We start from the raw sequence: 11149 nt of genomic DNA, 5'->3' as shown, positions 1-11149 counted from the left end.
GCAGCAGCTGAAAACACCTGGAACTGTTGATGTGATTGGTCCACTCAGTGGCTGTTTACTGTATCACATGGTCTCCCTCAGCCAGTGGTGTCTGTAGATGTTTAAACTTGAAACAGTTCTCGTCCATGTCGGAAACAACAGGTGACAAAACAGCAGAAATGTGAGGGTTAAAACTAAAACTAAAAATACAGAAAAATTATGAACTGCTCAGCTTTCAGCAGTTTTAGCTTAGCTTAGCACAACAACCGGAACTGAAGGGAAACCGAAAAGAGAAGAAATCCACGTGTCTGACTGGCATGTTGTTAGCTAACGAGCTTGTCATCAATCTTGTATGCATGTAGTGATGAAGTTAGGCTAGCTGTGCTAAGCTAGATGGTAAACACAAGTTACTCTTTACTGTCGATGGTGCTAAGCCAGCAGTTTTCATCAGTTTTCGGAACATGAGCTCAGCTAGGCTACAGATAACTGTTAGCTCCTTTGGAAAGGCTAGCTGTTTATCATCACTGACAGCTAACAACTTCAGCTAGCTACAAACATTTAAGGTCACAGTGGTTGTGCTAATGGTTTGTAACTACCGTGACATCAGCTATATATTAACAACTGTTTTCTGGTCACGTTTCCCCTTGAATTACAGTCTTTGTGCTAAGCTAAGTTAGCCTGGTCCCAGATGTGAACTCATGTGATCAGGAGGGATTCTGAACCAAAAACTTCCACATGGACCATCCGGTGTTTCTGCATGTTCTGGCCTGCTAACAACAGAAAAACACGTTCAGGAGCAACTTCGGGAGCAGGCTGGGAGTCGTGTTGTGTGTGCTGAACGTGACTTTGTTATAAGATGGATAAATAAAACATGTAAAAACGGCGGTTTGGTCCTTTAACTGCAGTCTGTTTGGTCTCTGAGCTGCTGAATTATTCAAAACCATTTTCTTTTGTGTGACGGCTGCAGGATGCGGAACTAAAACCTCTCAAATCCCACACCCATACAACCGCATAAACACACCATCCTCCTCCTCCTCCTGCCTATCAGACTGATTTTTAGTCCTCAGCTGTAATTAGCAGAAGGAGCAGCTGCCGTTAAATTATTAAGGTTTTATTACCATCAGAAATGGGTCGTTAATACGTTAGAGTGTGTGTGTCTGTGTGTGTGTGAGGGAATGTAAGTGTTATAGTGTTAATATTTCATACAAGTCATCAGATGTTCAGGAGACGCGAACAGAGAGCAGGAAGTCGGAAATGGGTGTTAGAGGAGTGTGTGTGTGTGTGTGTGTGTGTGTTAGCGATGCATTCTGGGTATAAATAGACTTTACATCTGGACTCGTGCAACTTTAATGACTCCTCTTCACGAATATAATTGGAGACGTTGACCTGCAGCCTCATCTCAGTCAAGGTCATCCTTCATCTTTCCTCTTCTTGCTCTTTGTCCTCCTCTTTTTGTCTTTCTTTTGGCGCACTTTTCATGTTCTTCCTCTTCTTTCTGTTCCTCTTCTTTGTCTCCCTCCTTCCTGTTCTTGCTCTTGTCTTCCTCTCTTGGACATAGCTGTCTCTAACTGCTTCCAGTCCCTGACAGAAACCTTTTCTCAGACAGATTCTTTTCAGAATAAAAGACGTAGTTGAAGGCAGGAAGTGAAATCAGAGCCTGTATAAATACAGAAATTAAAGGGTTTTCTACACACAGCATTATTCTGACAGGACAGTGTGTTTCTCTGCTCATCCAAGGTCATTCTTATGCTGTCTGCTTAATGTTTAAAGCAATTCTGTGTCCCATCATGCACCAGGAGGACAGAGGCACTGAAGACTGTCCAAATTCAGTCTCCTCACGTTTGATGGTCTTTATTCTTGGGTTTTAAAATCTGCACAAGTCGATTCAGTAAACAGAAACTTTGGTTTTTATTTTGTCACTTGCATTTGGGTCAGATGGGACACACCAGTTTCCAAATTAGCAGCGTTCACATCAACATCACCAGATTTTAATTTTACCATCAACCCTACAAGATGTGAACGCAGCATTAGCAAACGCTTTATTTTCAGAGCTAATTGTAGCTAACAGAAGCTAACGATTGCTCCTGTTAGCTAGGTTAGCTACCGTTAGTGCGAATTCAACAGAACCAGTTGTTCATCAGGTGATTTCCTCTTCTGCATCAGGACCTTGTGTGAAGGTACGCTCAGTTATTCTGATGTTGTGTCCATTAATGCCCCTGAATGCTGACACTTGCTGTGGGAGGTGCCAGCAAAGAGATTTATGTATTAACATCTTTACTCTTTTAGCAGCTTGTTGTTCAAATTGGGTTTGCTAATTCAACAGTATTTATTATACACCAGCTAATTTCACTACTTAATTATTATTACAGGCTAATTATTGCTAATTACTATGACAGTCTTCATCAGTGAATGAAGGCCTGAAGACATGGGTAAAATGAGTCCTTAATCTGTTATTAATTTCCTCATATGATGTTCTGATCCAGTAGAGAAGGAAGGAAGGAAGTGACACGCCTGAACGCACTGTTAGCAAACTAGCTAGCCTGTAGGCTTATTTGCAAAACACTCCAATGCTAATGCAAACTTTAATGTTAAGATTAGCGCTTGTGTGCTAATCATATTTTAAGTAGCTGCACATTGCTGGTTAGCCAGTTAGTCAAACACAACCAGCTGTGTTCAGAGCAGAGGACCTCCAACGTGGCTGCTGGGGACATCTGGGTCGTTAATTCAGGACCTGGACTTGTCTGAGGACTAATGAACGTGGTCCTTGTGTAACAAACTGAGGACTGTTTTGGACGCTGAGGATTTGTGGGATGACTGGTTGATGATTTTAGCTCTGCCTCCTCGCTCTCCACCTACAGGTGCTGACGTTCACTCAATTCTTTGACCTCTGACCCCAGCTGTGGTGCTTTCAGGGTCAGCTGAACTGTTTTCTTGTGTCTCCGTCTCTCTGATAGTCTCAGTGGGTTTTTGGTCTGATCATTTGTTTCACTTTCTGTTGAGAAATAAAACTACAAAAATGATGGGAAAAAAATACAAAAGAGGACTGTTAAAACTCTAACAATTTTATTTTCTGAATTTGTAAACCAATGTATATTTTAAAACAAATAAAATATTTTAAATGTAGTTCAGTCTGTGTTTTGGACTGCTGAGAAGCACAGGATGGTCCCTGGAGCCAGTGCATGCTGGGATACGCTCCAGCTCCCTGAGGAACACGGTCCACCTGCAGATCGAGTCTCCAGGCAGGACGTGTGTCTGCAGTTTGTCGTCATTTTAACTTCCTGTTGACAGAAGAAAATGTGAGGGCTAAAAACATTGTGATGATAACTTTTATTTGGCTCTTCTTTAATCTGATCCCACAGCAGCTTTCGGGTCTGCAGTTTGTCACCTGACCAGCTGCTGATGAAATTGCGTTAATATTGATGAATGCTGTCGTCGTTAGACACAAGCAGCCTCATCAACACTGGTGTGTGTGTCCCGTTACCTGGCAGCAGCTGATATTGATCAAATTGCTCTGTGACTTATTTATAACCAATAAATAATTGACCTGTTTTGTTCCGTCTTCATGGTCAGCAGCTGCTCCATGTGAGGGTCCCGTCCCCTCCTGATGGTGTCGCACTGCCTGTCAGTTAATGGCCTGTCTGACCGGAGTTCAGAAGGTTCTCCAGGGGGTCTGTGCAGTGTTCTTAAGGGTTTGTCTTCAAAGCCTTGTGGGTAATTCAGGTTTCCCTCAGTATTTGTCACGATTCTTCAGGGTTTTTCTTGGTACTTTCAGCTTTATTCTAAAAGGTTTCAGAGGTTCTCTGTAGAAACATGGGAACCTTTGTTCCTCCTCACCTATATGAGCTCAGGTGATCGTCAGTGTGTGAACTGCTCTGGTGGCAGATGTGTGAGCTGTGCTGCCACCTTCTGGAAGCCTGAGGAATTGAACCTGAGAACAGAAGAACTTGAAGGTTCATGTTTTGGATCAGATTTATCAACTGTTTTTTAGATAAAAAGCCCTGAATCTTCTAACCTGAAAATGGTGACTGAATGTGTAACACTGAATTATTTTATTTTGAAAAACAAAAGTCTGAATTCCTGTAGTTTGACTTTCCCTCAAGGTCAAAATGAGATTTTGATTTATTATAGTATAGTATTATAGTTACTCAGACTGAATCCAGTCCATTCAGGGTCCACACAGATGAAAAGTGGACATGATCGATGGATCCCAAATGTAATTGATCAGGCTTCTGTCCACTCAGTCACATGATCCAAAAGAATTGAACTCAAAATGAAGTTTATGTTCCCACCAGTGTTCACGTTATCACAGTTGTACTTTGTTATAAACAACTGACATCTGAATGTAATGAGACTTTCAAAAGTCAGTTAAGAGTTGATTCACGTCTGATTGTTTGAATTCTGTCAGATTAAAAACATTTTGTTTCCAGATAAAGAAAAAACGCACACGGATTTTATTCTGCTTTTTGACTTTATTGAGTGAGTTTCTGTTCTTCAGGTTCTCTGCAGGCTGTTAAAGAACTCTTCCAGAACGTTCTCCACCTCATCCTCGTCGTAATCTCTGACCAGGAAGAGCTCGCCGTCATCAGCTCCTCGAATCATGGCTGAGAGACCTGCTCACAGAGAGAGAGAGAGAGACAGGAAGTGACCTCATCACGTCACTGCAGTCTGAGACCAGAGTGACCCAGCAGTTCAACTGAGGCGTCAGTAATCAGAATCCAATAATGAATTTTACTCTACATAATGGGTACTTTTACTTTATTGATGCAGATACTTCAGTACTTTTACTCAAATAAAACTGTACTTGTAACTTGTATTTCTGTAGTAGTTGAGGTTGGAGAGTTCCGTTAGGCAACTGGACGTGACGCACCTTTGTTCCCACCCACAGTATAAATATTCCAGTACTGCCCAGTTAGAACTGATGAAAGGTGAAACGTCTTCCGGAAAACTTCACGTCCAGTCGCCTAACAGAAGTGACCACGACTCGGATGACTGAGAATCTTCATAGATATGTATTTCTTCTGTGGTACTAGTACTGCAGTTAGAGAGGTTCTTCCTCTGAATGAGAACAAGCTCAAGTTGTTTAGGTTCCCACAGAAGGACGTCTGCAGATGTTCCTAAAAAACAAAGTGATTTCTGTCAGCCGCAGGAAGAAAACAGGAAGTGTCCTCACTGCGTCCTGAGGATGGTCTGAACAGACAGAAGATTTTCTTCTTCATGTCGACGGCTCGGCCGAGCTCGTAGCCGACGCCCAGAGACGGCTGCGTCACCTCCGCCACGACCACTGAACACACACGCGAAGGTCAGAGGTCACACACACCTGCAGCCGCTGCTCAGGGCCAAATCACCCTCCAATAATGAATGATCAGTAAAGTGATCGGAGAGTCACCGTCACACTGTCGGAGCCAGTCCACGTCCCGGTTGTGAATGGCTCGGTCTCCTGCTGCTGTGGCGTCCTCTCCTGTCCAATCAGATGTTGTCATTATTATTGACTATTTATTCTTCCTCTTTCTACTGCTTCATCCTGCTTTTCTTCATCATTTCATTCCTGAACTGAACTCCATGTGACCAAAGTGCCCGTCAGTTCAAAAAGTGAACAATGAAACTGACCTCAGGTCAGTCAGCAGCTGAGACTGATTATTGATCCATCCTTTGATCAGCTATGCACATCTTTTATTTCAGTCCAAGTACTACACAAAACTACACGTCCTGCATTTTAAATTTTACTTGAAGGTATATAAACGTTAGCATCAGAAAGTACTCAAACTGTAGTACCACAGTACGGTAATCTGATTATTACTACTGCTGATCTATGTAGTAACTAGCGGTAGTGAAGTAAAGTACGGCATTTCTTTCTGAGATGTACTTTCAAGTAGAATGAAAAGACTCAAGTAAAGTACAAGTACTTCAGATTTGTGAGCAATTTACTAAAATGTACTTCCCTTTCCATTAGTACTAGCTATACCCTACCTGTCAGTGTACTACTCTCAGTAGTACTGTGTGTACCTGACCCCTCACCTCTGTCGGTGAGCTCGCCGCTGCTCACGTGCTCGGTCAGCACGGTCCCGTAGCTCTGCAGCTTCTGAACGATCCTCCGGTACACGACAACGTCATCTCTGCCGCCGCGGATGCTCCCGCAGAAATACACCTTCATCCTCCTCACGCGCTCTGCTTCTGCTTCCGGTTGCTCCCGTTTCTTCGGTCTCAGCGGCGTCGTGCTCGCGCCGCTTCCCGCGCTCTACGCAAACGAGGTTCTACGTGATGACGTGGCACCAGCACTTCCGAGCGCGGTCTTGCAGGTGGTCCTCCTGTAAACAGCCTTCACACTCCAAGGCCTCTGATTGGTGCCCAGCCTGTGTAGGCGGGAGCTACCTGTCAGCCCTCGCTCAGGACTCACAGGTCAGTTTGCTAAGTAGGATTTGAAGTGAAGACTAGTCTGCAGCTGTTGAATCTGACATTTAAATTAATATTCTATTCGAATATTCAAGTCGTTGTTTTTGTTTTTCTGCTTGACAAGAAACTTCCTTTTCACTGTTTTTTTTATTGTTTTTACATTCTACTATCTCTTTTATTGCCTTTTAAATTGTTTTTGTTTCTGTCATGTTTGTGTGTGTGTGTGTGTACAGCAACGATGTTGTTTTTAAAGTGCTTTATAAATAAAGCTGAATTGAATTGATTACCTTTCAAAATAAAGGTTTTCCGTTGTCTGCCTCACCTTACTAGAGCACAGTGACACATCTGGGAAGTGAAGTCACCTGCCCAGGAGAAATTCAGTCCAGGTTCAGCAAAGTTGACCTTCCAGGTGAAGCGAAGACATGGACGTGTCTCAGGTGACCATACCCACATGCTTTTACATGCAATAACTTCTGTACTGTAGTACAGCTCTGAGGTCCCTGTACTTGGTGAAGTACACAAGTATCCTTTATCGGCAATGTACTTAACAGTAGTTATGAGCTGCTGCTGGACTGAATTTGCCTTCAAATATCAAAACATACTTATTCAGACATTTTACAGCAGTGCAGTCGCCTCACAGCAAGAGGCTTCGGGGTTTCAGTCCCGGTCTGGGCCCTTCTGTGTGGAGTTTGCATGTTCTCCCTGTGCCTGCGTGGGTTTTCTCCGGGTTCTCCGGCTTCCTCCCACAGTCCCAGAAACATGCACATCAGGTTAACTGGCTGCTCTACTTTGCCCTGAGGTGTGAGTGTGTGTGTCAACCCTGCGACTGACTGGCGCCCAGAAGCTGAAATTGTTCTGATATGTGAAATCTGATGTGTTCCAGTTCACTATTTGGACCTGTAACAGGTAGGGCTGTAAAAGAAAATACACAACCCTATAAAGTCCATAAAGTTTATTTGAGTCTCTGTACAGAAACTATAAATACATCTGAACATGAAAACAGCAAAATAAAAGGTCTAAACTAAATATTATAATGGGAGCAAAAATGTACAAACATCAACAGAAAAGTTCAGAGACAAAACTTTAACACGAAGCTTCTGACAGGAAGAGATGTTTCTCTGTGCGGGGCCCTCAGTGGGCCCTCAGCAGGGCCCCCAGGGTCCTCACTGTGGTGATCACTGTCAGTTCAGGCACGTCTCTGGCCACTCGCTGCATGGGAGCCATGTTGGGTCCTTCCAGAGAGTCCAGCAGCCCTGAAACCACAGTGACAGGAGGTGTCACTCTGACAGCAGCGTTGGCACTGAGCTGTTGACACTCAGTCATGCGACTTCAGTGAATGATGGATGATAATAGCTTTCTGACCTTCTATGATCTTGTGGTAGGCAAAGTGAAGGTAGAGCAGGAAGAGCATGTGGAGGAGCGCCAGAGTCCCACACAGGAGGAGACGAGGAGTCTGACCGACCGTACGAGAGAGCAGAGCCGCCACCTGACAGGATCAGACACAAAGACGCTGGGTTCACAGCTCAGAGGAGACAGGGGGCTGATGGGAAACACAGTCCTTACCATGCGCAGAGTGGACAGCCCTCCAAGCACAAGCCAGAGGACGTAGAACAGGAAGTGGAAGTGAATGTTGTAGGTGATGAGGAGGACGATGCAGTGACCAAACAGACCGTAACCCTGATGACAAGAGACAGGAAGTGATGACACTCAATGATTAAACTTCCTTTCAGAACTGAGAATCATCATATTTTTTAAGTTTTCTTCAGATCAAAGTTATCCAGCACTGCGACTGACCAGCAGGGAGAGCATCTGCAGCATGGTGATCTGAGCGTTGACAAGGTACGCCAGGAAGTAGATGAAGGAGGAAACGCTGAGCCAGTAACCAAAACATGTTCCTATGGCTGTTCCCATCAGAGTCCCCTCCCTCTGTAGCACACACACACACACACACATTAGTAGCATCACGTTGTTTTTATTTTCAAGTCTATCTGGGCGTGTGTGTGTGTGTGCTCTTACAATGACGGTTCCTGATGTCTTCATGCCATGCAGCAGGATCGCCACCAGAGTGAAGACCAGCATCAGAGGACCGTACAACTCACCTGCAATCTTCTACACACAGGAAGTACAAGCTATCAGAGTGCTGAATCTGAGACTGAATGTGAACCTGATGACAGACTGATTTAAACCCTAATGGTTTAATTGATCTAATCTGCTGATCTTGGATCAGAGCTTCAGTCTTGCAGGTGTGTCATGCTAAATGTGGAAAGACACAGGAAGTAGTAACATGTACCTGTGGGAAGTTGATCATACGAACAGGTATCATGGACTCAATCAGCCTGAGAGGAGAAAGTTAGCAACAGTGAGCATCAGACTGAGTAAGAAACAGGAAAGAATGGACAGGAAACAGGAAGTGGAAGGCTCTACCTGCTGCGGACCTGCACAGGCTCCACATCAAAGTATGGCCTTAGGATGTCAATGTTGGCATACAAGTTGAAGGCTCTGGAGGCCTGACGCTTGCCCGCCTGCCACACCTGAATGCATCACACAGGTTAAGAGACAAACTGATCCACCAATCAAAACACTTGAAAGCTTTCCAGTGTCAGGTTTTACCTTTGAACAACAAAAACATCTTCAGCTCTTCTAACAACTCCTACTGTTCATCTGCTCTCAGTTTCCACAGGTTTCACTTCAGCTGCAGTCATCACTTCCTGACCTTTCAACACACTTCACCTCCTCCCACCTGACGGCCACTTCAGCCTCAGTGTTTGTATTTCAGCTATCTGAACTCCAGCGAGCACATGTCTACACCGGGTTCAGACCAGGATGGAGCACCAGAGGACACTGATGCTGTCCAGTTGACACTGGGATGCATTTGATGTGCGGTACATTTAATACGTTTGTACACTGATGAAAGCGGCGGACAGTAAGAATGTTCAGTGTTGACTTTTCTGTTTTAGCCGTTGAAGAAAACGGACCCGTTCAGTTTCTGATCTGTCGCTAAGATTGTATTATATCACTGTAAAAAATTAAAACCATTAAGAATTCAGATTTTCATCCGGATGAGAGTGCACAGGCAGCCCCGAGTCAGAGTTAGATAACAAGTCCAAAACCAGTCCAGTTACCCAGTGCAGCAGTGCTGTACTGTTAGCTGGGACTGTGGGCCAACATCAGGACTACTGATAACCCTGTGAGCGTCTGCATGTTGCTGACAGGAACCTGAACCTCTGACCTCACATCTGTCTCACCTCATCAGCCACCTGTCGGCCCAGCTGTCCCTTTAACCCCTTCATGCCCAGAAACTCTCCGTCCTCGCCGTTATCGTCCTCAGTGGCGGCGGCCTCAGCGGCCACCTCCTCCTCCTCCTTCATCCTCTGGTGCATCTCTCCCATGTCCTCGAAGCTGGAGCCCGACGTGTCGTCCATGTTCTCCATGTCGATGACCGCTGCGCCGCCGCCCTGAGCACAGGAGGGACACACAGGGTTAACACGAGTCATATGGACCAGACATTTACAGCACACAGGATGGGGATTTGGTGTTCCGCTCGGACTGGACTTCTGTCCACAGAGGAAAGCTGACTTTATCAGAGTTCTGTACTTTTACTACATGAAGCTGGTAGTACTTCTGTTCTTTCAGTGACGTGGGATTTGAAAGCAGGACTTCTTTAGTGAGGTCTTCTTACAGTGTAAGAAGCGAAAGATGTGAGTTCTTCCACCACTTGCCGTGACGTCACTGAGGTGTCTGTACACCTGCGCAGCTGCCTGTCAGAGCAGTAACTGGGTTTTGGCGGATACTCTACGGAAGCCTGCTCGTTAGCTTGTGGGGTTGGCATGTTGAATAACAGGTTAACAAGTTAACAAGTTAGCCTGGTTGTTAGTCAGTTTGGTCGGTTATCTTTTCGCTAGTCAACACGATTAGCTACCCTGTCAGGAAGTCAGCTCATCCTTCCTGGTCAGCACGTTCACCTGTTCTCCCGTTAGCAGCTGGTTAGTTAGCATGTTAGCTCACCTGGATGAGGTTATCATCGAAGCTTCCCCACGGTTCCGTGTTCGTGTTTCTGTTCCCGGAGCCCGCTGACATTTTCCCCACCGCGGCAGTTCAGCTGGCAGTTTACCGTGTTTGTCCCGGGTCGGTGACCGTGTGAACGTTCCCTCAATAGACTGACGGAGTTTAATCTCCACACAAATAATTAAAAATCCGATGTTTTGGTCATGAAACTACAACACCAGACCCTCCGCCCTGACTCCGCCTCCCTGTGATGCACGCAGTCAACGTGATGGCGTCACGAAGACTGGGGCCAAAAAATGTCGCGAGATTTTCGTTTTTGCTCTACTGTCCACCTATTTCTTTATTTCAATGATTATCTCTGTGCTAAAAATCTATGAGAAACATTAATTAATCTGGTTTTATTCTCAGAAAAACATGGAAGAATAAACCTTCATTTTTATTCATACATTGTACGTTAAAACAATGCTGCATTAAAATATTCCATATTCATATTCCAAGCAGCAGAATCTAATATTCCTAAAAAATAAAACTGAGAAAAGATGTTTCACTCCTCTCCATAATAATTTTGCTTCAAGTATTTGCTTGAAAAGCCTATGTGTTGGTTATTTCCCGATAAACATCTTATCGATAATGAAATATTGACAAATATTTCCTTTTATGTTCCCAAGTCACTAAGATTATTAATTCTGTTGATTGTTTTTATGGGAGTTTTAAAATCCTTATCATGTATTCAAAAAAAATTACTCATTTCGAAGTAAAAAGTACAAACTCAGCA

General features: G+C 44.4%; 2 protein-coding genes and 1 long non-coding RNA gene across 3 annotated transcripts; 1 reads left to right on the top strand and 2 right to left on the bottom strand.

The window, feature by feature from the left end:
- The first annotated feature begins 124 nt into the window (after window positions 1–124).
- On the top strand, window positions 125–4602 carry LOC124065718. Its single transcript, XR_006844481.1, has 3 exons — window positions 125–1387; window positions 3339–3690; window positions 4475–4602. It is a non-coding gene; the product is annotated as an uncharacterized LOC124065718 (long non-coding RNA).
- dnph1 (2'-deoxynucleoside 5'-phosphate N-hydrolase 1) lies at window positions 4429–6256 on the bottom strand. Its single transcript, XM_046401377.1, has 4 exons — window positions 5995–6256; window positions 5366–5437; window positions 5150–5260; window positions 4429–4589 (listed from the first exon to the last, which is right to left on the bottom strand). The coding sequence occupies exons 1-4, from the start codon at window positions 6128–6130 to the stop codon at window positions 4471–4473; spliced, it is 438 nt and encodes a 145-aa protein (XP_046257333.1). The 5' UTR covers window positions 6131–6256; the 3' UTR covers window positions 4429–4470.
- A 1050-nt stretch (window positions 6257–7306) lies between these two features.
- Window positions 7307–10636, bottom strand: yipf3 (Yip1 domain family, member 3). Its single transcript, XM_046401735.1, has 9 exons — window positions 10375–10636; window positions 9615–9824; window positions 8794–8900; window positions 8660–8705; window positions 8386–8478; window positions 8164–8295; window positions 7933–8046; window positions 7732–7855; window positions 7307–7622 (listed from the first exon to the last, which is right to left on the bottom strand). The coding sequence occupies exons 1-9, from the start codon at window positions 10444–10446 to the stop codon at window positions 7501–7503; spliced, it is 1020 nt and encodes a 339-aa protein (XP_046257691.1). The 5' UTR covers window positions 10447–10636; the 3' UTR covers window positions 7307–7500.
- Between the last annotated feature and the right edge of the window lie 513 nt (window positions 10637–11149).

This window comes from Scatophagus argus, chromosome 10, assembly GCF_020382885.2.
Source record: "Scatophagus argus isolate fScaArg1 chromosome 10, fScaArg1.pri, whole genome shotgun sequence".
Classification (NCBI taxonomy): Eukaryota; Metazoa; Chordata; class Actinopteri; family Scatophagidae; genus Scatophagus; species Scatophagus argus.
The sequence above is the reverse complement of the archived record's forward strand: the minus strand, read 5'-3'. Positions and strand labels throughout refer to the sequence as shown.